Source organism: Xylaria bambusicola (assembly GCF_022495145.1).
Source record: "Xylaria bambusicola strain CBS 139988 unplaced genomic scaffold F5B22scaffold_1, whole genome shotgun sequence".
Taxonomy (NCBI): domain Eukaryota; kingdom Fungi; phylum Ascomycota; class Sordariomycetes; order Xylariales; family Xylariaceae; genus Xylaria; species Xylaria bambusicola.
This window is the reverse complement of record NW_025953554.1, coordinates 2,211,496-2,235,121: the sequence shown is the minus strand read 5'-3', so window position 1 is coordinate 2,235,121 and position 23,626 is coordinate 2,211,496. Positions and strand designations below refer to the sequence as shown.

Here is a 23,626-nt window from a genome sequence, read left to right as displayed (position 1 = left end):
CCAAACTACTCTGTACATTGAAGAAAGCTTGCTGTCGTATAGGTATTCCGTTGCTATAATAGCCTCATTGCTGTCACGAACTGGTAGTCAGTCGTATGATCCCTCGATGCAAGCCACGCGCATCGTATGGTTGTGCCCGAACAATAACCAGCAAGCCTAGAACAACAGAGTCCGATGTTCCGAGCCGTATTGAGCCGTATTGAAGAAACTTTTACCAGCTAGGTTAGTAACTATCAACCGATTTTGCCTCAGCTCGGCCACATTTGCTCATAGGGATTAAAAAGCTAATCACCCGCCGAACGAACGAGGCACATAAATAGAGCGCCACCATCTTAAGATCTATTTTCAAGCTGTTATGGAAGTCCCATGCCGCGACGCATATGATTTTTTGACACCCATAGGACCCTGATGTGCAACGACGAATTCAGATTTCCAACTTGAGCTATTGCGTCCGTGTATAACAACATAGCTTATCACTGTACTTGTGAGCTTATTTGCGAGGTAAAGGTTTTATCAGGTACTACTAACTAAGTACTCTACCTAACAATACTAGCAAAGCTCTGTTTTCCATAGCCATTCCTTCCATTACAAGTTCAGAAGCGCAGCCAAGGCCATCACGGAGACAGCCAACGACCCCAACGCGTTCAGCGACGACGCAGCGCCTTTACCAGGCGTCGAGCCATCGCTAGTGTCATTGTCCGACGACGAGGCATACGTCGCGGGTCCGGTGCCGTTGCCGAGGGTGTCGGCCGCGGGCTGGGTGACGTTGCTCTCGATGGAGAAGGCCTTGGTAGAGCTCAGGCTGTCGACGCGGCCGAGCAGGAACTCGAGGTGGCGGAAGGCTGCGCTCGGGGCATATTGGGGCACCATGTGTCCCGAGAGGTCGATGCCGACGTAAGTCAAGCCGCGCTCGGTGTGGGCAGCCCCCATGATGCCGGCGCCAGTAATGCTTCCAAGGACAGTGGCGTCGGTCTCGGCGTAGATATCGCTGGGCGTGGAATCCTTGTGGTACGGCACGAAGAAGGGCTCGATAGGGGGGCTCTGGAACCCGAGCTTGCCGCCCCATGTCATGTTCTGGATACTGAGCAGGGTACCGTTGGGGAGGAGGATCATATCCAAGGTGCCATGAGCGATAATGACGTTCTTGGTGGTGTCAATGACGTGCGGTAGGACGCGCCAGGTGGAGGGGTCAGAATTGTCTTTGCCGTCGACGAATACGTCGTCCGAGGAACAAGCTTCCCACGTGTAATTGGTGTCGGCGTGGATTGCGCGCTTGACGTCCTCGCGGTCGAAGTAAATCGGACCAGATCCGGCAGGACTGTAAGGAAAAGAACCCGGGAAGCCTAACACATCCCACAGGAGAGGACACGTTGTGGCGACTTGGTATACATCGAAGCACGGGTTGATGCTGAGCGCGTTGTCGATGACAAGCTCCCAGAGACCAGTGCACTCCTCGTTCACGGTCTCGGTGTAGTTGGTTGGCTGCGGGCCCGGTGGTGGGTAGGTGAGATACTTGTCCTGGTACGCCGCGAAACCGCAAGACTCGTGGAGCCCGTGGATGTACTCGCTGAAGCTGTTGTTGAAGGGCATCAAGTTGTGGTGGTAATCAACGAACGGCACAGTGGTCACGGAGTCCTGGACCCTGTCGTTGCCGATGACAGGGTCGTAGATTAAAAGACCCGAAAGGTCATAGTACGTTGTGTCGTTCGCATCAAGCATGGCCGAGGCGATATACGGGCAGTATAATCCAGCGTAACTCTCGCCGGCTATGTAGACCTTGTACCCTTGCAAGGAGAAGGTCTTGACGAAGTTCTTCCAGAAGCCGAGCATCTGCTGTGCTACGTCCTCTTCACTTGTTGCGGTCACCTTACCGCGTGAGAAACCAGTGCCGATGGGCTGCTCAATCCAGACAGTGTTGATCAGGCGGTTCCATCCCCAAGGATTAGGGACGGGCTTATAAGTACCGTACTGCCAATTGAATGGGCCGTTCTCTTGAATGAGACCCTCGAACGAGGAGCAACCGGGCTGCAAAACGTGTTAGTCGAAGTGATTGGGCTTCAGTCTTGATGGGGCTGCCAAGTGAGAGAGTACTTACGCCTCCATTGAGCCAAATTAGAATCTCCTTGGCGTCCGAGCCCTCACTATTGGCAAAGAACCAGAAGAACAGCTCATTCTCGTCATTTGGGTCGTCGCTGATGGGCAGGTATCCCGCGTACGACTCACCGGCGTCGAAGTCTACATCAGGAATACCCGTGCCATTGACGGAAAATTCTGTAAGACACTTGTCAGTCGAATTGAACGGAGTTGATCACGGCAGAAGTAAGATCAATTGGTGCTGCATACTGGTGGTGTTGTCATTCAAGAACTTCGCTTCAGGCACAGCCCGCGTAGCCATATAATGGTCTAAGACATTGGCCTCGCTGCGCACCTGCTTATTCTGTTTCTTGCCGACGTGCTGCCAGCTTCGTGTGGCCGCCACCGCGGTAACGGACAAAAGTCCGGTAAGAATCGCAGAGCTGCGCATATTGAATATTCACAGCTAAACAATACACCTATTCTTTAGACTACAATGTCAGCTTACTATTCAAGCAATGGTTCAGCAGGGATGTTATAAGTGAGGTATAAGGTGTGCTAGACACACGACACTTATATACATATAAATATTAATAGAGTATAAAGTAACAGAAACATGAGAGATACGTACGAATGAGGACCAGACAGCCAGAGATGAAGGCGAGGAGGTATGGCTGAAATGTTTCACCGCCACTACAACAGTGAAGACCTCGAAGGGTAGTAGGTACTCGTCGGGAGTTTCAACTGCTGATGGCTGACCCGGAACCACGGTACACTACGAGACAACAAAGTCAAGCTTCACGCCCAGACCTTGGGCAGCTCTGGGCAATGCAGGAACAGCCGCGGGTTTATATAGGAACACAGAAAAGCGCCTGCGGGAACGGATGATGCCATTTCCCAATGCTACCTACCCCAGGGTAGCTGCCTATGTACTTATCTGCTCAAGCTAGCCTCAGCTCTGGTCCGGCACAGTTATCTGCAGTTCCCCATTGTGGTACAGCCTGTAGCCATCCATTATCGTACCCTTGCACATCGTCTCACGCGATTCGATGCCGTGTTGGTGTTGTATCCAGACAAGTGGATCTACGGAGAATGTGGCGAGCCTAGATACTTACCCAGACAGGAAGCTGGCACGACAGAGCTTGCTAGGTCAGATGCTAGGTATTGCTGCTAGGAAGATTGCATACTATTAGCTGGGAGATAAGCAAGGGCTGTCTCTGGGCTGTTGCTGCATCTCGTGCGGGACCCGCGGCAGCCCTAGAAGGCGTAAAGTAATATCGTCTGGTCAACAAAAGCTGGAAACTATCATATCAGTGACGGAAAGATCAGTGTTGCCTGGCATCACTAGCAGAGCCAGAATTGTCATGCTATGAAAGTCAAGTTGCCATCTTAGTCTTGGGTGGCTGGTATGCTAGGATGCTCCAGGCACGCTTACCCCAGACTCCAAAATCTTGGCGTGTTCAGATGGCGAGTTACCTTGCTAGACCTTGTCTTGCCTGCCTGGCGGAAGAATCGGCAACTTGTGCATCTCAGATCCTTCCAAATGCCAAATGTGCACACGGTCAGCATTACATCATGGGCACCATAGACCTAGTGTGAAGTGTCTACTAGGTATTTTGTTGGACTTTGATAACACTGATAAGGTGACATGAGGCTTGAATGAAGACTTAATGTAACGGAGAAGTTACGAGGTGCGTATCTTGCTTGCTCTCAGGGTATTGTAAACAGTTTGAGGACATATATGTACAAGATCTATCAAGTAAAATGCAAGGCACAATATGTTACCGCTTCGCCTTTTTCGTGTCACTAGACGCAGCGGCAGCTGCGGTGGCTTCTTCCTCGGCGATCAATGCCTGAATATCTCGTTGGATCAGCCACTCTTTAGTACTCGCTATTACTTTATCGAGCGTCTCTCCGCCAGCGAGGACGTCAGGCAGATTGTGGACGTCCAAACCAGACCTGTGATCTGAGCAACGGTCCTGGGAATAGTTGTATGTACGGATCTTGTCACCACGGGTAATCTTGTCTTTACTGAGGACGCTATTTCTCAACGCCCAAGCCGCCTCTTCTCTCTCTTCCCTTCGTTTCTGGGCTAAGCGTGATCGAAGCACTGTCCAGGCAGACTTACGGTTGGTGTGTTGCGACCGAGAATCTTGCATAGAAACACTGATGCCAGTAGGCTCGTGTGTAAGGCGGATAGCGCTTTCCGTCTTGTTGACGTGTTGGCCACCTGCGCCACCTGCACGCATTTTCTCTTCACGAACCTCTGCTGGGTTCACATAAAAGAGGCTGTCGGGATTATTGAAATCATGGTCTGATGCGCTGTTTTCGGGAAAAGCTGGCAAAACCCATACAGCAACGGCGCTTGTATGTGTGCGTCCGGATTTTTCTGTTGAGGGGACGCGCTGAACCCTGTGCATTCCAGCCTCACCGCGGAAAATGTCATAGGCACCGGCGTCTTGAATTTCTAGAACAGCTTCTAGTAATGGTGCCTCGTTCGCTCCGCCCGAGGACTCGCCGCCCTCTGCAAGTTCGTATTTCACCACCTGCGTCCGTAATCCTATACGGGAACAGTATTGTCGGTACATTCGGAAGATAGCATCCGCGAAATAACGCCCTTCCATGCCTCCCGGCCCAGGACGGATCTCAACCATACAAGGCATATCGGCAAAAGGGTCGCGAGGTGTCAGAGAGGCAGAAAGAGCAGTCGCAAGAGGTTCGAGGCTCGAGTATGTCGAAGAGAGCTCCTCACGAGCTAATTCTTCTAGCTCTTCATCTTTGGCGTCTTTGGATTCGAGGAGGGCCGTAAGCTCGGCGATGGATGATTGCGCGGCGTCCCATTCCTTCAAAGCTGTCGCAACACGCGACAATTCGCCAATTCGCTTAGCCGTCTTACTGTTAAAGTCGGACTCGATTGTGACAGTGAGTTGGTCGTGCTCTTTAGCAATATTTCGGGCCCGTTCAAGCAGGACCAATGGCAATGTGTTTGTAGTATCTTGGAAGGAGGTCAGATCACGGTGCGAAAAAAAGATGAGCGAGGATTGACAAACCTACTTGAACTGGCGAAGCGAATGAAAGGCCGATTATGTGACCGCGATAGGGCTGTAATGCAGCGCCGGCATATCCATTGTGTAGGTAACATTCTTGTACATCAGAAGGAAGTCTACATATCTATCTATATCAAAGCTCGCAGTAGCATCTAGGTATTCTCCAAGCGATTGAAAAATATCTTGCAGCTGATCACAAAGCCTGCCGGCTGTTGCCGATCAACCAGACCCTTGCAACTGTACATCCCATCTGTAACTGCCAAAATGGGTTAGTCTGAGAAATGTCAGCTCCAGCGTCCCATTAACCTTATTTCTTGAACATTCCCCATTCATAGAGAGTGTGATTCCAACGACACGCACAACATACAGTAGAAGCCGGTTAGTTATTTCGCGAGCATGGAATGGGTAGGTATTGTACGAACTTGTGCTACGTACTGTAAGCAACCTACAGCAAGTACACTACGTAATCGTGGAAACCGAAGTAGCAAAATCTGTTAGTAATATTGAAACTTGCAGTCTATCGTCGTAATCTTCTTTATCAGATTCTTCTGCCAGTAGCGGTTCTTAAGATCAGCCAAACCTTTCACAACAACGGGAAGGAAATCTGAAACATGATGTTGAATATATTGATTAAGTAGGTACATACGTACTTAGGTATCAGTCTGCATGTAGTTGATCCTTGAATGTGCTCAAGTCCCTCCGCCACAATGCTACCACCCATGATTCGCCAGCATCTCATACCTACAGCTTCAGCAACATCAACTGTGTAAATATTACATGAGTTATAAGAGATACTCCTTAGGTATTACTTGAATTTGAATGTTTAGAAGTCGGGTATAACTTAAAGACAACCAAGCTTGCTCAGGTTACCGGCTATGTGCATTTAACATAATACGCATACCTACTCTGGTAGCACTTAATTCTTCGTGTTAGGTAAGAGATGTCCCGGCACTACCCCTGAGACTAATGCCGCACCCCTGTCTTGGCAATATTTCGCGATGCTTGGTGAGAGGGGGCGAGGTCAGCCTTCAAGATTCGGGAAAATTAAGACTGAGTCTGTTGCCACTAGCTGCTCTACACTATGAATACTATTGCACCCTTTGCATATAGAGGTCTCAGACTTAAAGACAACTATTGCAACATCATGAATGATATCTGAGAAAGAAGGGGAGAACTAATGACTCCCTCCCTTCCCTTGAAAACAAGGAGAAGCTAGACCTCCCAGGCGAGACAGCTAGGCATGCGAGATGAATGCAACTTCGCAATAAGAAACCCTGGGGTGGCGTACCGGTATTTACCAAAGCGCCGGGTTCCCCCGTTTGTCTCGCTCGGTTGAATTCGTCGTTTCCTTAAGCTTATTTGTCTATAAAACGCTTAACGAACCCGTTGCATTTCCCCATCATCGTCAGCCAAGAAAATTATATCCCGAGGATAACAACTTCTCTCTACATATTATATATACAGTAATCTTCAACTACACGTCGTGCCAAGATGCAATTCAAGACCATCGCCCTGTCTCTATTCGTCGCTGTCGTCGCCGCCGAGAGCGTAGACCAGCTAGTCAAGCAAATCCCCTCGTGCGCGACGACGTGTCTGAACGACGCCGCGAAGAAGGCCGGCTGCGCCGTCGACGATTATAAGTGCCAGTGCGACAAAATCCTCGATATCACGACCGATGCCATCCCGTGCGTCTCGGGTGCGTGCAGCGGCGACGACCTTACTAGTAAGTCTTTGGGAGAATGACTAGCCCTGCTTCGGACATGCCGTGATGAACGCAGACATATATGCGCGACACAACTCGAAGAGTCTTGATATGCTGATGCAAAGCGCACCGACAGAGACGTCCCAAGTGACCACCCAACTCTGCCTCGCTGTCGCGCAGCAGGTGGGCGACGACACCTACAGCTCGGCCATCGAGTCGCTCACCAGCTCCATTGGATCTGCCACTCGCACTGCTAATCCTAGCGAGGCAACTGAGAGTGGTAGCGCCGGCAGCGCTACTACCGACGCTTCGCCCGCCCCGACCGGCGCCGCCAACCAGGCCGTCGCTGCTATGGGTGTGGTTGGCGCCGCTGCCATGTTGGCCCTTGCTTTATAGAGGAGCGCGGATTGCGATATAAGTAGAAAGACGACAGGGACGACGGAAAACCGGCCCAACCTAAAAGTGCTGGCGTTCTGGCGTTGGGAGCACCTTGTCATCGTGGTTCGCTAGCAGCGATCTTTTGAAACTGTGATTACAAGATAAATAAACTGGCGTGTATACATACATCATCTTGAAGATCTTCTGTACACTAGTGCGATATGACTCTATCAATTGAGGTCCTCGTCTAAGCTATCGTAATTCTATGCCACGTCTATGGGTATACATAATCTCTAAAAATGCCCGCTGTATAAAGATGATTCTGTCAGTAATTAGTCGTAAGTTAGCCGGGGCCGAACACGCCCAGAGGACCGTCCTCTCCAGGTTCGAATTGGTCGAGCAGACCATCAAGAGATGCGAGGTGTTCCGCGTATTCGAGACCCTTTAGCCGCTCTTTTTCAGTCCGCTTCCAATCCCACACTGCAGACTCTGGTGCCGCATGGCCGTTAGCTGCTGCCCCGTTCGGCTCCTCGCCAAGGCCGTTCTCAACTTTGACCCAGCCGCCGGGGCGTTCTGGCAGCAAGCCGCTCGCCTCGATCAGCACGGCCGGATGCACTGTCAGACGCCCGATCTTGAAGACGTACTTGCTCACGGCTGAGGCGTGGATCTTCTTCTCCCAGTCCTCGGGCTTCGCCCCCGACTTTACGGCGCCCTTGTCGACGTAGTGCGTGACAATGTACAGCCACTTGCGGTCCCAGGAGAGGATGCGCGACCACATCTCGTAGCGCTGGTAAGGCTTGAGCTCCTTCTTGAAACTGCACTGCACGCCGCCCAGGACAACGCCGAAGGCGCCCCTGGCCGGACGCGACGGGTCCGAGGGGTCCATGACAAGCTTCGTCGAGGCATTACTGCTGATAGCACGCAGGCCCCGCGCAAGCAGGTGGCCAACTAAGTGCGTACGGCTAACGTCGAGGTCGGCGAAGTATGTCGAGTTCGACTTGTGGATGTTATAGTCGACTTCGAGCAGCGTGACGTGCGTCTCCGTCTTGATGGGCTGGAAGAGCTTGTCCGGCGTATATGTGTGGAGATTGCGGACGAGAAGGTGCGAGATCATGCCATTGATCACTCGGTACTGGAAATTGCTCCGTCAGTTAGAGAACACATACTTTAACTAGGACGACAGCCCATGGTGCGCAATCAGGAGAAGAGTGCTCGTACAGTCCAAGCCAGCGGCAAGCTCTTCCAATTCCACAATACTACCACCAGTGCAACGATTCGACTGGTTCTGCCCGGTCCGGTGAAGAAAGCCTCGATTGCCGCCACGGCGTTCTGCTTGTATGCGCCATACAGAATCGCTGGCACAGCTGCAGGTCCAGCGACCCGGGCGAGACGGGTAATAGCTCCGGCGGCGGACGCCATTGGCTAGCTAGCTAGCTGGCTGGCTGGCTACAACGTCGCCGCTGTCTCAGAGCGAGACTTGACAGGCCGTGAAGAGAGTTGCTGAGACGTGGCGGCGATCCGAGACCAAATCGCCCCAAATGCGATTATCAGCAGCGCAATCGTCCAGAGGGGGATGGCCCGGAAATGGCAGAGGGCGGTGCTGGTACACTTCGCGAGAAGGCTGTTGCTGGGCGCTAAAGGCATACAGGGGGCGGGGAATATTGTTGGCGCTCTATTAAGAGATGCGAGGGACTGAACGAATGATTGGGGATGAGATATATAGTCTAATAGTAGAACATAGATGTCTATCTAGAATCGCGCAAGCGAATGTGTACAACAAGGAGAAACGGAGATTCTAACAAGAAAAATCAGAGCGAATGCCGGAGATGCCCCTAGGAACAGGCGCTGTGACGTCCGGCGGGCCTGCAGGCTTGGCTAAGAGGTAAGTAAGGAAGTAAGCTGAGCCGAGGTGTGCGGATAACGGGATCAACAGAGAGCGTGACTGACAACAAAGGGTTATGATTCTGTTTTCGTTACTTGCGACATGACTCGGCATTTGACTATAATTATTAGTGGGATGCAGAACTACTAGAAGAACGGTTATAGATTTGTTGATATATATAAGTCTATCAACAACATGGCATTAAGTAGATTGATGCTAGCTAGCTAGGCAGGTAGGTACTTAAGGACAAATCTAGAGCTGGATCTCAGCTTACGGAGTTTCGGAGCTTCATCAAGATAAGCAAAAACCCCCCTACCTACAATATATGTAGACGGACTAATCTTCTAGGCGAAAGTTCTCGATACTATCAGACAGCTCTCCAAGCGTTATTGAATCATCCAGGCGAACATTCTCAATCCTATCAGTCAATCCCCCCAGCGACGACAGCTGCTCGGCCATGAGCTCGTACCGCCAGACGAGATACGGGAACATAATATCATCTAACACTACATTATCACTACCAGCGGCGGCCCTCGGGATATCCATGTGCCGCATTACGATCTTCATGCGCTCGGAGACGTTGCTTCGGTTGAGGGATCGAAACGCCAGTCCCAGAATATACTCGACTCTGGTAGGGGATCGAGAATTCTGCGCTATCAAAGCTTGGACCCAGGTGTCAGTGACTACATGAAGCTCTTCTGGCATTGGCCAGAACGCGTAGGCGCGCGTGAATCTCTCACGGAGGCAGATGTCGAAGAGCGCTACCCAATCTTGAAACATTTCGGCGAGAGTAGGCTCGCATTCTGAGTATAGCCAGGAGATGATTTCCTCTTCCGACGGGGGTGTCAGAATGTCGCTGGAAGGCATGATGATATGATGCGCCATGGTGTTATTTAGTAAGATCGGTTAATTCTGAGTACCTGCTGTTCTTGTTATAAGGCTGATAGTTTGGGACCATACTCAAATCTATGTGCGTCTATGGCGCCTTTAAATATACGTGACGTTTCTTTTGACAATGGCTTGATTGCAGCAGATCTTCTTTCACCAAACTTTGTCCTCTCTTTTCAAAGAGACGGACAAAGCTGTAGGCACATACTATACCATTCTTGCAATTTTCGACAATGTGTTATTGTGCTGGGCAGTCCTGGGACAAAGAGCTCTAGTGAGTGCATTGTAACGAAAGGTTGATTGTTTGGGTTTTGATGTGCTTCCAAGGAGGTGAATAATCAAGTTTCGTAGGGACAAGCATAAAGAGAGGCATACTACTGTGGGTAAGGCGAGGGCCATCTGCAACTATCTCACCAGAAAGAGGAAAGGGGCAAGAGTAAAGGAATAATGTTTATTGGTATCTTGTAGGTATCGCTTATATGCCCAGTTTAATGCCATCTACACGTCGATTTGTGCAGAAAAATGCAGACATCCCTGACCACAACTAACAACGCTGTAATAACTCCTCAAGTGCCTCACGCACCCTTGTCCCACACCATCTCTTCGCAGAATCCTCATCAATCATACCGGATACTAGCTGCACAATTTTCTCGGCAGTTTCTTCATCGTGGCCTTCATATTGTATGTTTTGTCGAAGCACCGAGGGTATCTCGCCGCGCTGCAGTCCTTTGAGCATATCTACTCGTTCCATTGCGGTAGTACAGCGGCACAACATCTCGACAAAGACCACACCGAGCGCAAATATGTCGATCTTTTCATCTTTCCTCTCACCCTTTCGAGGAGGTTGGTAATACGTAGTCCCTGCATCATGCTTATGATCTGAAGGGCTTTGGGATTGCGACGGCACCTCCCCCTGAGCAAGTTGATGTACCAAGCCGAAGTCGCCGATTCTGGGATTCAACCACCTCGGCTCTGTGGCTAGCTCCTTACATGACTCACATGAAATATCACAGCAACCTCCCTCAAAAGTCGCCACAACAGAGGAGAGAAATATGTTTCCCGGTTTGATATCCCGGTGTATCAAGCCTTTGGAATGTATATGTTGGAGCCCATCGTGTATTGAAAGTGCTAGACGAAGTGTTGGCGCAAGGTGGAAGCAATGTCGTAGGCCCGCTTTAGAACAGGAGGAAGGGGATAGGTATTGCGCTAGAGTCATTGGGTACATAGACATTTGAATGTACAATGCCGGTACGTTGGTATCCAGGTTGGCCTGACAAGAGGATGAATCTTCCGAGTCACTATCTCCTGCGAAGACATTGCTCTCGGAAGCCAATGTAGAGTCGACACCGAGCCCTGAGCTGACATCTTCAGACCACCCTCTATTCACAGGGTATAAGCTGCAGTTATTCGCTAGTGCGCTCGGACTGGATCGCGTATCTTCCCCAAATACGATCCCACCGCTTACAGACAGTTGTTCACTATCCTGGCTGAAAGCATGACTATCTAGCAAAAGCTGCTGACGACGGTTTTGAATTCCGCTCATGGTACGCTCTTGAGTGTAGTTAGTAAGACAAACGAACTTGTTTAAAAATGTTGGAGGTAGAACTCAACTTACCAAGACCGCCTAAGGGCTCAGGGGAATGCTGTGGTTCCTCAACCCATGTGGCATGATAACGTACAATATTAGGATGATCAAGTACAGCCACTAAAGTTTGCTGGAGTCAGTCGTCACTCTCTAAGTGAAATGGGACGAGACTTAGGGAACTCTTCATGCTCGCGTGTTCATCGCTCTGACAGGAAAATTTGGCTTCCATGGACGGTTATCATGGAAATAAAACAACTCAGAAGGTAGCTTACTAGCTTTTACCTCCCGTAAGACATCCGCAAGATCATCATGTCTTCCATCTGAGAAGCTCTTCACGAGTTTCCGCGGGAGGGCAATTTTCTTCACAGCATATGTTTGCTGGTCTAAGACACTAAAGCACTGATACACCTTTCCAAAGCCGCCTCTGCCAAGGAGGCGATCCTCTCTAAACGAGGCTTTGTAGTGACTGCGATGTGGGGGGGCTGGCGGGTTTCGCAAAGTCAATTGTAGATCATTGGTAGGAGGAGTTGTTATATTAAGCAGTGAGGCTTGGGCTACAAGGTCATGCATTGAATCGAGTATGTTAACTGGCTGTGTCCCAGCAACAAGGCCATCGAGACCCGATAAGTACTGCTGACGAATACCCCGAGAGGCATTAGATGTTGCTCTTGGAGAAAGCAGCCCGTTCGATGTAAGGATAGAGCTGGCCTCGCCAAAAAGCCGAGTAGCGATAGCTTCGACTTCTTGCGATTGCCTTGTATAAATCTGGCCGGGATTTGTGGCATTGAGGAATTCAAGAGCGCGGCTGCGGTAGTAGTCCTCGAGCAAGCTGGCAAGCATCATATTACGATGCGTCTCCAAGCCCACTGCATCTTCATAACCCGGTATCGTCTCTCCTTGATCCTCTGATTGTCCTCGAGAAGACCTACTAATGCTCTGGACGTCATCGTCGGTGGAAGCTTTCGACCGTGCTGAGTCATTGGCAGAGTCCATACCAGATTAAAGGAGCTATCTCTGGGGTAGGCGTGAATATTTCCGTGGTGCGTGGTCTAATAATGATGTTAGTGGCAGCGTCAGTCGACGTCCGACAGATTATGACTAGCAGGATATAGGCAAGGCTGAGGTGGTTTATAAGTTACGTATCTCATCACAATGAATTGAATTCATTGCATATGAGACTAGACAGGGAAACTATCACGCCAATGGCAATGACTTGGGCTATATCTCAACGATGTAGGTATCACCACAAGTGGTGTGTTGAGAATAAGACGCCATTGACAATGGCGCCCTTCAGATGACATACCTGTTGACATCTAGGCACCTGTCAAACCAATGAACCCTGTCGAATCTCCGGAATGAGCTATCAATGAAGCTGTTGCAGGCCTAATTTGCCATAGGCTTCCACGTCATTCTGAGGATTCGTGTCACTTCTTAGGGTGGAGATGACAGGTCCAATTGCCGCGCCATTCGTGATGTCAAACAAAGAAGCGATGAGAATGCAATATACTACCATCAGATCATTTGTTTCTGCAATACTTTAAGTTTTTAAACAAGGCAGTATGAGAAGTAGAGCATCATCGACGGCGACAGCTGTAGAGCCGGTCTCGCTACTTGAGGAAGGCAATCACGTGACGGGCCTAGCCTAATATGTGTTTAGCTACCATCCAAAGACGCCTCACATTGGCAAGTACGTCAGTTCTGAAGAGTAGGTATTCGCCAATCTTACCTGAGCTTGAGCCCTCAGCCGTCGAGAAACTTTTGATCATTCTAAGGGTCGTTGCAGTATGGTACATCATTGTGTGGACTCCCTCATTAGTTCCGTCGGACCGCTTTGAAGATGATTAGACCGGGGAATCTACAACGTCCGCCCAACGCCTCAACTGAAGATCATAACATCGTATTTGCCTGGTCACGCCATATACGTTCGCTTGTCGTTGCTTATATTCTAGCGTTAAAACGCCTTGGGGATGCGCAGGGAGTCCTACGTGGATGTTGTACAATCGGCGATATTCTGGGACCGACGGGGGTGCAATCTCGTGCTCAGCAGGTATGCTGATGATACTAAACCTATCTTCTCTATCCATATCTTCGTAGTCATTATCCTCTTCGATTCGCACAATCTCTTTGGCAACAATAAGCGCTAGCCTCGAGTCCCATATACCCTCTTTATGTGCAGTTTGGGAGAGCAACTTAATTGCTTGCAACCTGATCCGGCGAACCCGGCACTTAACGGCTAGAAAATAGAGTAGAGGGATCCACCCCTTATCACCAACCGAGTGGGATATCTTCCGAGGCATGTCTGCTGTTGGCGGGTGGAAGCGCCATGCCGGCCGGGCGATGTGTGCTTTCCAGATCCCCACTAGTTGCTCCAAAAGGGTATAGAAGTCTGCGGTGTGTAAGTCGTACATGACTTCGCACGCAGACGAAGTGCATGTTTTTAAAATGATGACTGCCATAGTCTGGTAGGCACCCAACAACTTCAAGTAAAACTCGTCTACAATAGAAAACCTTTCATCGACTTCTTTGTTTGTAGCGTTGTATGCCATCAGCCATAGGTTGAGCTGGTTGAGGAGATATTGTTGACGTTCATCATATACAGTACAAGGAGTTGCACCGCCGTCTGATAGGTAATATTGTTCTACTAGGTCCAAAACATCAAGTATTAGTCGGTCCATGTGGCGAGCGGCCTGATTCGTAGATTCAAAAGACGTAGGGATCGGAGTGTTCGGAAGTCCTGGCGACCCTATGTAGAGCTTAGGCAGCCCCTGGCCCCATAGCGCTGCTTGAACATGTAGCCTTGAGAAAGTCTCGATAATCCAGTCGTCCACGGACCCCCGGGATATCTGAATAGCAGTTTCACCATCTAAGGGCTCAGGCGGGCCATATACCTCTGCTATAAGTCTCAACCCAGAATGAAGATGGGCATTCGCTGCGACATATCGTCCAAGCAGATTCTCAAAGAAGGTGAAGATCACACACGCAGCTAGAGCTACGTGAATAGATCTTTTGTCATGACTCAAGAGATGAGACTGGAGAGAGCGGATAGCCTCGCCGTATTCCTGCAGCATGAATTTTTGCTGTGAGTCTAAAACCACACACTCTTCTCTTGGTCTACCTTCTTCGGTGGTTTCTTTTTGATGTGCCGAGCCCAGTGCAAGCGCAGCATGTAAGATGGCTGGCTCAGCAGTACATGCCTGAAGGATGAGAGTGCTCCAGAAGGGGGTGACGAAGGGAAGCGGCAGTTTCGTGTAGGTACGATATCTGAACCATTGGAAGCATGACTCTTGCTCAGGGCTCAGTTCACCAAAAAGACTTGACAGAGCATACTGTACTGTATCGGTGTGGGCTCTTGGTGTAATGGCTTTTGCAGTGCATCTTCCGCCGCCCCAGATGCCGTAGCCTTCGCAGCTGCGGCCCGTGGACACACAGCGGTGACATTCTGGACGGCCTTCATCACATTTTACGCGTCGTGCCTTACAAGTACGGCACCCTGTCTTGACTTTCCTCTTGCTGGTGTCTAGAGGACGGGGCCGGGTCATTGTGTCCGTGCAATGGGTACCAGTAGATGGGTATACGTGAACCCGTACCGCACCCGGCAGGATCGGTAAGAGTCAACAGTCTCCTCGTTTTGATTGACCGGCAGTTTAGTAATGATTGTTGAGCATGGAAGCAGATGAGAGATAGGCATAGAGAAGCTCCCGTAGAATATCTAGGTAGAATCGTACTTAATACCTTGCTTGGTTACCTACATAGTACAAGAAGCTGATCAGGGGCGTCCCATTGTTTCTATTTTAATGCAATAGACTAGCCTATTTTGGCAATTAGACTTCGCTCTTCACTTTTGGATTTTTAACGGAACAGCGTAGCCACCACATGTAGTTTATGAATGATCAATATTGCAAGGAACAAAATTCCTACAATTGTATATATGTATAAAATCGCTACTACGTATGCGTCCAAGTTCTAAAGAGACATGCTTCGATGATCAGGACACCTGCATCTGTATGGTGTACTGCTGGGTGCCTCGGTAGTTACTTGGGGCGGCAGGCAAGCCACAGCTTACTGAGATTCGGATCTATCCGTACCGACATGTACAGTCGTTACAACGCCAGTTGATGAGGATAATTATAGTAAGGTACAATACTCGATGATGTAGAATTTCTAATGTAGAATGATTCAATGATTGCTCATTCGTTGAACCGAACTATGTTGAAGAAAGCCCAGTTCCGACGTCACGGACAGGGAGGGATACCCCACTACCCTGCTAGACAGATATTCTACCAACTGCCTATACCGAGGTTAGCTTCGAAGAAACATAAAAGCGACGCCATTCTCTCCAGCTAGGAGTCGCCTCGCAGAGACAAGCTCCATCATGGCAGACACAAACAATCCTATGGTTGATTCCCCGACCAGCGGTCCCGCCGTCTCCAAGACGACGCTGCCGATAGCGGGGTTACAAGTAGACGTCTACGGGCTCGCCGAGCTGCCCGCGGCCGCAACGTCAATATCATGTCTTTGGCTGCACCACCCACGTCTACGCAGCAAGGTCGATATGGGTTACATCGCGGACGAGATCCTCTCTGCCTACCACGCCGCGTCTTCGCCCGCTTCTACGAGAGGTCTGATCGCTGTGGCGTTTGATCAGCGGAATCACGGCTCGCGACTCATCAGCGAGACCGCGAACGCGGCGTGGAGACAGGGTAACGCCACGCACGCACAAGATATGTTCGGCACCATCTCTGGTGCGGTTACGGACACTGTTCACCTACTTGATGTGCTCGAGGGGTATCTTTTTGGAGCTGGAGGTGGGCCGGGGGCTGCGCCTGGAGGAGAAGACAGACACATTGATTCCAACTTGGTCCTAGGTGTTAGTCTGGGCGGTCACAGTGCATGGCAGTTGCTTTTTGCTGAGCCTAGAGTAACGGCGGGAGTCATCGTCATCGGATGCCCTGATTATATGAGTAAGCACTGAAGATGTCTGGAACAAGGTTTACTAGTGTTGACTATCTTTCTCTCAGATCTATTACAGGACCGTGCACGGCTTTCCAAGCTAGAGACATTCACTGTCGACAAAGGAGCGACGTTCTTTGGGAGTAAGGACTTTCCTAAGGCTCTCGTCAGGGCGTGCGAGAAGTATGATCCAAAGGCGATCATTTTCAGCTCAGGTGAAATCTTAACCGAACCTTCAGCCTCCGAGCAGGATAGAATACGGAGCATATTAGACTCTAAAATCCGAGGCAAACGGTTTCAGATCCTTTCGGGCGGCGCCGATAAGTTGGTGCCGTACAAGGCGGGTCAGACGTTCTTGGACTTTTTCAAAAATGCTACTACTGGATGGTATAAAGATGGCAATGTCTACGTCGAAGATAATGTTTATCCGGATGCCGGTCATGTATTCGCGCCAGAAATGCGTCGAGATGCTATCCGATTTGTCCTAGATACAGTGAAGTCTCTCGATACTTCTAGCCGAGTGGCATCTCCGAAGATCTAAGCCGCTAGTTTTCTAAAGCCAAGCTTGGTACCAATCTAGTCATTAGACCACGGCTGAGGAGCACCATTTATGAGATGCTCTTGCCCATCATTGAGAATGCGAGAGCGAACCCCGCTACGGCTACGATCCGCCTCATTTGAGAACAGAGCCTGCGATATACTCCATGGGTTCCGCCGGTTACGCTTGGAAGATAGAGCTTCCCCTTCCCCATGGGGGTCCGCTTTCCACTGACTAACGGCTTCTGAAATGCCGGGTATCGCTATCTGGTTTGAACCGTCCATCATACCTGGTGGGTCAACCCCAACGAAGTCGACGCGATCCAAGGGAAAACGAATAGCTCCGCAATGGCAATCGACGAGGCGCTCTCGCTTGAACGCATGGCTCACAATGGTCATCTTCGTGGGCCAGACACTATAGGTAGTCCAGACCTGAATGATAGAGAAGAGTACATTGAAGTACGAATCCAGAGCTCGCTCCTCTATGTGTATTCTTGGGAGTGCATCACCTTCTGGGATAATTTCAAAGTAAGCATTGACTGCCGCCAGATTGGCGTAGCTGCTGGCTTCAGATAACCGTGCCTCTTTGCGCGTAGAACCCCTATTTCGGTGTAACGTTGAGTATGTTAGCGAAGCCATATCTTACATAAAGGGAATGACACCTAATACTACTGACACCGCACTTGTGTTAAGCTATTTCAAGCTGCAAAAATTGGCTGGGATTGATTGAAAGAACATTAAATGAAGTGAAATATCAACTGACCCTGAAAACGTCAACGTGGATTTTCTATCATTCTTTAACACGTGCAGCCCGGCCTTGATATGTTCGATGAAGGTAGGAGTCTCCCCAGCTTGAAAATCGCTTATCAGCCACTCATTTTCATCGTAGCCCCGCGAAACCCCGCCAAGCCATATCGCGTGACAGCAGACGATAATGAGATGGTTGGGTGCCTCTATCGACATGATAGCGAGCTGTAGCTGCTGTGAATAGGTGCGCCTGTAAACCGAGACTAGACTGTTGAGATGTCCATGACAATGTCCGGTGCGGCCAGCTTCTACATTATATCCGAATTCGGTCATTTAGCCCGATAATTGCAAACCCCCGGTTTGAGCCTCATCAGTAAACACAACCTAGCCGAGCCAACAAGACGCTGCATCAATCTTTCTATCTACGTGAGATTGGTGATTCACGTTGGGTAGATTTGAACAAATATATTTATGGGTACTAGTGGCGGAGCTCAGCTGGATCGAATGAATAATAGCGATGTGTTCGTTGACATCTTGAGTGCCCTGGATACCGTATATTGGCCAAGGAGTAGCCTCTTTAATGGTTTTCTAGGCTCGAAGGATCTTCAAGATATCAGACACCAGATAAAGGCTTCCGGCCACGACTAGGGGCCCGCCATCAGATACCTTGCTGGCCCAGTTCAGACCATTAGCCACATCGGCTTGAGCATCCTGCCGGCCATGGATGGAAATCCCTGTGTCGTCAATAGTCTGAAGAATTGCAGCAGACTCCATTGGCTTGACCCAAGGCATGCCATCAACAGGCCCAAACTCTACTGTGGTGACATTATCGCCGTCACGTAATAGCACCTTCAATATCTCGAAGATATCTTTCCCCGCTGACGCAGCAAAAACCCACGTAACAGGTTTACCAGGAGCCCTAAGTCGCTTCTCAACAAATGCCGAGAGTACGTCTGCGCTCTGGGGGTTGTGGGCGCCATCTAGGAGTACAGGTTGAACTCTTCCCGTTATCCTTCGGATATCGATGGATTGTAGCCTACCGGGCCAGACTGCATTTGCGCCTACGGTAAGAAGCTCATGTATCGACATGGCATGGTGGGGATAGGCGAGGTGAAATGCCTCGTATGCACAAAGTAAATTTTGTTGCTGATGTTGCTCAAGCTGCTCAGCGAGCTCACCTCCAAAACTATTAGATCGCAAATTTGCAAGTCTAACACTAGAGTCCAAGGATTCGGCATGCGATCGGATAACATCTAAAACGGAATGGGGGTTGCTCGCATCGACCACACAAGGCACCTTGTGGCGTATTATGCCGGCCTTCTGGAGGGCTATCTCCTCGAGGGTATTGCCTAGAAAAGACTGGTGATCGAGACCAATTTTGGAGATGATGGTTACAGTTTTGTGTTTCAGGGCATTGGTCGCATCAAGTCTCCCGCCAAGTCCGACTTCGACGACGCCAAATTCAACGTTCTCCGCCTCGAAGATTTCGAAGGCAGTAGCTGTGAGCAGCTCAAACTCGCTCGCATTGAGGCTCTCCTCTTGATTCCGCCTCTTGACGAGTTCTTCATAGTGGCGGAACTGAGCCTCGGACACGGGACTGTCATTGATGGTGATGCAGTCCCAGCGGTCGACCAGGTGAGGCGAAGTGAACCTACCGCAGGACACACGACTGGCGCGCAGCATGGCGTTTAGATATGCACATATCGAGCCCTTACCATTCGTGCCGGCGACATGAATGGCTTTCCAGGTTTGGGGGGTGTTCTTTAAGAGGGCGGTGATGCGTGCCAGGCCCAGCTCGATCATCTTGGCTGCACTTCTTACCATGCAGCTAGCTACTGATGAGTAGTTCCAATCACAGATGTGTCATCCCGATGCGCATCCCGTCGAGAGAATGATGCTTTGAAGAGACTGTGACTCTGGAAAAATAGGAAGCTTTCGTCTAATGATTCGCTGCCGAGGACCGTGGTATGAGTTATAGCTGTTTACACGGAAGCATGAGTCATCGCTTTGGTGCGTTCATGAGATCTGATGTCTTTTAGTGCCCCTGTAACGCCGCTGGTGGGATCTCGGCATAGAACAATCTCAGCCTGTCAACTGGAATAATGTAGTAGCTCTAGCGGCAACACGGGGGCTGTCTTTCAGACGTTCTAGCACTGAGATGCTACACAGTAGGTACCTACCAGTACATGTGTAGTACAAGGTTGGATACTCATTTAGAGTACAAGTAAACAGGCTGTCCAAGTACCCAACAGTACCATCTCAGGTATCCCAGGTCATGGATGGCATACTACTATGTACATGGAGGAGTCTGATGGAGAAACAACCTCGAATGTGGCATCACAGAAAATAAGGAATTTGCTCAATGGCCACAAAGTGCTACAGATATACAGAACAGATATACACACTATCGAATGTATTCTGCCAAGGGAATGACATCCCCCAGTTGCTCTTTTGCCGGCTCCGATTTCATGCCTCGATTGTAGACCAGTCAGGCCAGCCACACTCCACCCTTTTTTTGCCTTTTGTCACGATCCCGGCGGCGCCATTGGCTGGGCAAGAGGCTGGGCTCGGGGTCCCTTGTGCAGACTCGTGCCTTGTGCTGGGATCACGTCTCCGGCCGGGGTCTGGGGCCTTTCCTCATCTGCTGTTGATTCCTGGTTTCCCGTCGCCGTCCGTCTTTTCCTCCCAGTTCCCAGTTCCCAGTTCTCACCACTCACCATTCACCATCCCCCCCGACGCCGCCCTGGCCCCTCGAAGGAATATCCGTCTTTCCATCGCCGACTATCACTATTATCTTTAATATCAACACCTACTACCTTCTTCTTCCGTTGCACCCAGTGCGCGCGCATACCTTACGTATTCTTCTATTTCTTCGCGACTTTGCGTATCGACGCTATCACTTCTCGTCGCATTTGTCTTGGCGATCTAGAGGCGTTCATCTTGCTCATATTTCTTTCATCTGCCCCCCGTCTCTCTGATCCAATCCGAATCAAACAAAAACTTCCGCGCTCCCTTGTAGTATCATTCGAGCCCTCTCCAGTCGTCGCTTGTTTTCTCCGGTCTCCGTGGTTGGTTGGTCGCCTGTTATTCGTTATCCGCCATCGGCTTCCAACGCGCCTGCGCTTGCGCGAAACACCCGCTACCTTACCTTACCTTACCTACCTCCTACTTACTAAAATGGGTCTCCCGTAAGTCTTCCGAACCGCGCCACCACGCGATGCGCCTATTCCCATCCCCCCCGGCATCGCGTCGGTCGCAATACACGTCAAACTACCAATTACCTGTTCCATTCGTCTCCATGACATAAGCAGTCGAGCCTACAAGTCTGTCCACCGCGAACCCCTCGTCGCTATGTGCCCTGTAGTCTGTAGCAGTCATTTCAATTGCGCGCCGCGCGTTCAATTATCATCCGCCAATGGCCGTCCCTCTGTGCGCCCGCCACCTTGACTAATCGCATTATCCGTTTTAGACTATTCATTCCTCCGGTTGAGTCCGACGTATCGTCCAAACCTTCTACGAAGAGCCGCTCGGATCCAGCGCATGCGCGATCTTCCATTCGTCGCAATGAACGTCGTCGCCAACTCAATGAAACTCGAGAGCAGCATCGACTTCGCTTGGTAAATGCAATGCAAGCCACTGATTCAGCTCTGACTGCTTTGCAATCTCCGTCTGAAACTCGGTCCTTTCCACACCAAGCTGACACCCCTCGAGCATCGGCTCGGACGTCAGCGCTCCAGATCCCAAGTGCGGAAGATGCAAGAAGCTCTGCGCAACCTGATATTGCTGAGATACTTGACCGGCTAACTAGGAGTAACATGCCTCGAAGCTCCGCCATATACGACTTGGACGATGCTTGGAATCAACTTGGCTATATGATGCCTTCAGATTTTCCTAGTATCCAATCTGTAAGTTGATGGAACTGATAAATAGCAGTCTTTGCACAAAATTTCTACTAGAATCTTGGAGATCATCGCTAACAGTGCATTTGATAGTCTTCAACTTCACGTCCTAACGCATTACCAACTACATCCCGTCATGGACTTCCGCATACCACCAGACGCACAAATTTGAGGCGCGGGATCGATCGCAACAGTGAGGAGCCTCGTCCTCGACGCCCCCGCTATGCTGAGCGCGACTTCGACCGGCTTCTGGCTATCCGTGACGCTGAGCGCCGCTCTAGACACGCTACCTCGATGAATACCATTGCTGCACGACAACATCGACACGCCCAGCGGGCTAGGTACGTTGACGGACTCGGTGATAGGGATCGGAGTCTTAGCCCCGAAGGTGATGGGGTTTGGGACACACTTCAATCTACATTGACCCCTGATCCCCAACCGCCGAGTGTTGGCTCATCTTTCGCATCAGCCATTTCTGCCAATACATCAGATAGTAATGGGGCCACCTCGGTGAACACATCGATGACAACACCAAATGAAGAGGTAGAGCCTCCCTGCGACCCAGTCGTGGATAATCCCGGAAGTGATGGTGAAGACGATGTCGAAGAACGACCATCGCGACAGACTACACCTCGGGATTGGCGATCTTATGCAGATGTTCTTGCCGAGGCACAATCAGGACAGTCGAATGAATCTGCCGACGCAGGCGATACTGAGAGAGAATGGTTGTCAGGTATGCACAGAATTGTGGCGGGACTCGCCTCCCGAGTAGACATCCCGGATGAATGGTGGGCTCAAGCAGGGCTGTCTCGCTCAATGTCATGGGAGGACTCCATCTGAGGGAGGGAGTGGAGACATCGTGACAGCGATTTTATTTATCCTTTGGTCCTCGTGATGGCTACGACGAAGGTTTACATCCAATGCGTTGAAGGAGAAAAAGAGACGGTCGGCGTTTGGGATCATTCGACATAATTTTCAATTTTCCGGGACAAAATGAAACCATCAAGGTGCCCTGCAAGCCTTGGGCATGCCAGCGTGCAGCTAAAAATGTATGATAACGTGTAATCTGAATGACTGGACTCGGCAACAGGGCCGCTCTGGTCTTTGCCTTTGTATGGAGCTGTGTTTGGAGTTAAGCGGTTTTATGAGAAGCAAGACTTCTTCATTTTTGGGCCGCTTCATCAATATTAATCATTACTTGGCCATCCGTTTCTCTCTGCTTGCTCTGATGATTAGTGCCTCTTTGCGTGAATTGTTACTTCGAACTTGGGTATATCTACCCCTCTAAGCACTCATTGTACCGCATCCGAGAAGCTTGAGGCATAGGAGAACTGGCAATACCCGTGATAGACAGACACATAAGGCCTTGATGGCGCTTTCAAAAGTCTCGTGAGAGCTTTGTGCTGGGTATCGTATTGACCATTATCCCTCACCTGACCCGTCAGCCTGTACTAAATAAGTATCTACCTCTTATGTATCTGCTGACGGTCATTGTAGGGGACCAATCGCACGAGATCTCGGGGCGTCATTTTTCATAATATCGAATGCCCACCTGATGGCCGAGGGGTGGATAGATATCCCCTGAGGTTATTCCCATCGACAACGGACCGATAGCATAGGGACGAACTTTATTCTCACCGCCAATGCTAGAGAAGTGCACCATATAGTATTGTTTAACCCATAGCACCCATATCGTGCAGAAAATGTGAAAGACACTAGTGGCCGAGTTGGTACGGTCTAGCGAAGCATTTCATAGGTATGCCAAAAGTATAATTACTTAGCGTTCCCAGCGACAGCATCTTTACTCTGCATTGTTAGGCACCGGGGGTTCGATTCCCTCGTTGGCCAGAAATTTCCTTTTTTCTTCTGTTCATTCATTTTTTTTTTTTTTTTTTTTTTTTTTTTGGTTCCGATTACAATCACATCCGTCAGTCAATA

At 50.1% G+C, this 23,626-nt stretch overlaps 10 protein-coding genes across 10 annotated transcripts; 3 read left to right on the top strand and 7 right to left on the bottom strand.

Annotated features, from left to right (window-relative positions):
- Positions 1-585: 585 nt before the first annotated feature.
- On the bottom strand, positions 586-2,524 carry F5B22DRAFT_632709 (serine carboxypeptidase; the record flags this gene model as incomplete). The annotated part of the gene is made up of 3 exons (XM_047976724.1): positions 586-2,025; positions 2,096-2,271; positions 2,344-2,524. 3 exons carry the CDS (start codon positions 2,522-2,524, stop codon positions 586-588), a joined length of 1,797 nt encoding a protein of 598 aa, XP_047836704.1.
- Positions 2,525-3,763: 1,239 nt separating this feature from the next.
- On the bottom strand, positions 3,764-5,286 carry F5B22DRAFT_30825 (release factor). Its single transcript, XM_047970603.1, has 2 exons — positions 5,128-5,286; positions 3,764-5,068 (listed from the first exon to the last, which is right to left on the bottom strand). Exons 1-2 carry the CDS (start codon positions 5,213-5,215, stop codon positions 3,855-3,857), a joined length of 1,302 nt encoding a protein of 433 aa, XP_047836703.1. The 5' UTR covers positions 5,216-5,286; the 3' UTR covers positions 3,764-3,854.
- An 872-nt stretch (positions 5,287-6,158) lies between these two features.
- F5B22DRAFT_584566 (uncharacterized protein) lies at positions 6,159-7,426 on the top strand. The gene is made up of 2 exons (XM_047973435.1): positions 6,159-6,843; positions 6,959-7,426. The coding sequence occupies exons 1-2, from the start codon at positions 6,612-6,614 to the stop codon at positions 7,216-7,218; spliced, it is 492 nt and encodes a 163-aa protein (XP_047836702.1). The 5' UTR covers positions 6,159-6,611; the 3' UTR covers positions 7,219-7,426.
- Positions 7,381-8,807, bottom strand: F5B22DRAFT_30728 (capsule polysaccharide biosynthesis protein). Its single transcript, XM_047970589.1, has 2 exons — positions 8,419-8,807; positions 7,381-8,332 (listed from the first exon to the last, which is right to left on the bottom strand). Exons 1-2 carry the CDS (start codon positions 8,617-8,619, stop codon positions 7,544-7,546), a joined length of 990 nt encoding a protein of 329 aa, XP_047836701.1. The 5' UTR covers positions 8,620-8,807; the 3' UTR covers positions 7,381-7,543.
- Positions 8,808-9,030: 223 nt separating this feature from the next.
- F5B22DRAFT_30804 (uncharacterized protein) lies at positions 9,031-10,382 on the bottom strand. Its single transcript, XM_047970599.1, has 2 exons — positions 9,148-10,382; positions 9,031-9,063 (listed from the first exon to the last, which is right to left on the bottom strand). The coding sequence occupies exon 1, from the start codon at positions 9,965-9,967 to the stop codon at positions 9,419-9,421; it is 549 nt and encodes a 182-aa protein (XP_047836700.1). The 5' UTR covers positions 9,968-10,382; the 3' UTR covers positions 9,031-9,063; positions 9,148-9,418.
- Position 10,383: 1 nt separating this feature from the next.
- Positions 10,384-12,930, bottom strand: F5B22DRAFT_30746 (kinase-like domain-containing protein). Its single transcript, XM_047970594.1, has 3 exons — positions 11,828-12,930; positions 11,586-11,675; positions 10,384-11,521 (listed from the first exon to the last, which is right to left on the bottom strand). The coding sequence occupies exons 1-3, from the start codon at positions 12,546-12,548 to the stop codon at positions 10,515-10,517; spliced, it is 1,818 nt and encodes a 605-aa protein (XP_047836699.1). The 5' UTR covers positions 12,549-12,930; the 3' UTR covers positions 10,384-10,514.
- F5B22DRAFT_30745 (uncharacterized protein) lies at positions 12,931-15,287 on the bottom strand. Its single transcript, XM_047970593.1, has 2 exons — positions 13,282-15,287; positions 12,931-13,197 (listed from the first exon to the last, which is right to left on the bottom strand). Exon 1 carries the CDS (start codon positions 15,092-15,094, stop codon positions 13,397-13,399), a length of 1,698 nt encoding a protein of 565 aa, XP_047836698.1. The 5' UTR covers positions 15,095-15,287; the 3' UTR covers positions 12,931-13,197; positions 13,282-13,396.
- Positions 15,288-15,295: 8 nt separating this feature from the next.
- F5B22DRAFT_30522 (uncharacterized protein) lies at positions 15,296-17,064 on the top strand. Its single transcript, XM_047970574.1, has 2 exons — positions 15,296-16,516; positions 16,574-17,064. Exons 1-2 carry the CDS (start codon positions 15,928-15,930, stop codon positions 17,044-17,046), a joined length of 1,062 nt encoding a protein of 353 aa, XP_047836697.1. The 5' UTR covers positions 15,296-15,927; the 3' UTR covers positions 17,047-17,064.
- A 17-nt stretch (positions 17,065-17,081) lies between these two features.
- F5B22DRAFT_632703 (FolC bifunctional protein) lies at positions 17,082-19,592 on the bottom strand (the record flags this gene model as incomplete). Its single annotated transcript, XM_047976723.1, has 4 exons — positions 17,082-17,643; positions 17,821-17,995; positions 18,341-18,377; positions 18,411-19,592. 4 exons carry the CDS (start codon positions 19,590-19,592, stop codon positions 17,082-17,084), a joined length of 1,956 nt encoding a protein of 651 aa, XP_047836696.1.
- Positions 19,593-20,966: 1,374 nt separating this feature from the next.
- Positions 20,967-22,528, top strand: F5B22DRAFT_641275 (uncharacterized protein; the record flags this gene model as incomplete). Its single annotated transcript, XM_047977970.1, has 3 exons — positions 20,967-20,977; positions 21,259-21,694; positions 21,782-22,528. The coding sequence occupies 3 exons, from the start codon at positions 20,967-20,969 to the stop codon at positions 22,526-22,528; spliced, it is 1,194 nt and encodes a 397-aa protein (XP_047836695.1).
- Between the last annotated feature and the right edge of the window lie 1,098 nt (positions 22,529-23,626).

Excerpts from the sequence above, each read along its gene's own strand:
- F5B22DRAFT_30728 (XM_047970589.1), bottom strand. The coding sequence starts at position 8,619 with ATGGCGTCCGCCGCCGGAGCTATTACCCGTCTCGCCCGGGTCGCTGGA. Across the intron at positions 8,333-8,418 it reads GCTTGCCGCTGGCTTGGACT|TACCGAGTGATCAATGGCAT; the intron begins GTACGAGCACTC and ends AGCAATTTCCAG.
- F5B22DRAFT_30746 (XM_047970594.1), bottom strand. The coding sequence starts at position 12,548 with ATGGACTCTGCCAATGACTCAGCACGGTCGAAAGCTTCCACCGACGAT. Across the intron at positions 11,676-11,827 it reads CTTACGGGAGGTAAAAGCTA|TGGCTGTACTTGATCATCCT; the intron begins GTAAGCTACCTT and ends AGCAAACTTTAG. Across the intron at positions 11,522-11,585 it reads TGAGCCCTTAGGCGGTCTTG|AGCGTACCATGAGCGGAATT; the intron begins GTAAGTTGAGTT and ends ACTACACTCAAG.
- F5B22DRAFT_30522 (XM_047970574.1), top strand. The coding sequence starts at position 15,928 with ATGGCAGACACAAACAATCCTATGGTTGATTCCCCGACCAGCGGTCCC. Across the intron at positions 16,517-16,573 it reads CGGATGCCCTGATTATATGA|ATCTATTACAGGACCGTGCA; the intron begins GTAAGCACTGAA and ends TCTTTCTCTCAG.
- F5B22DRAFT_30825 (XM_047970603.1), bottom strand. The coding sequence starts at position 5,215 with ATGTTACCTACACAATGGATATGCCGGCGCTGCATTACAGCCCTATCG. Across the intron at positions 5,069-5,127 it reads CATTCGCTTCGCCAGTTCAA|ATACTACAAACACATTGCCA; the intron begins GTAGGTTTGTCA and ends CCTCCTTCCAAG.
- F5B22DRAFT_30804 (XM_047970599.1), bottom strand. The coding sequence starts at position 9,967 with ATGGCGCATCATATCATCATGCCTTCCAGCGACATTCTGACACCCCCG.
- F5B22DRAFT_30745 (XM_047970593.1), bottom strand. The coding sequence starts at position 15,094 with ATGACCCGGCCCCGTCCTCTAGACACCAGCAAGAGGAAAGTCAAGACA.
- F5B22DRAFT_584566 (XM_047973435.1), top strand. The coding sequence starts at position 6,612 with ATGCAATTCAAGACCATCGCCCTGTCTCTATTCGTCGCTGTCGTCGCC. Across the intron at positions 6,844-6,958 it reads CAGCGGCGACGACCTTACTA|AGACGTCCCAAGTGACCACC; the intron begins GTAAGTCTTTGG and ends GCGCACCGACAG.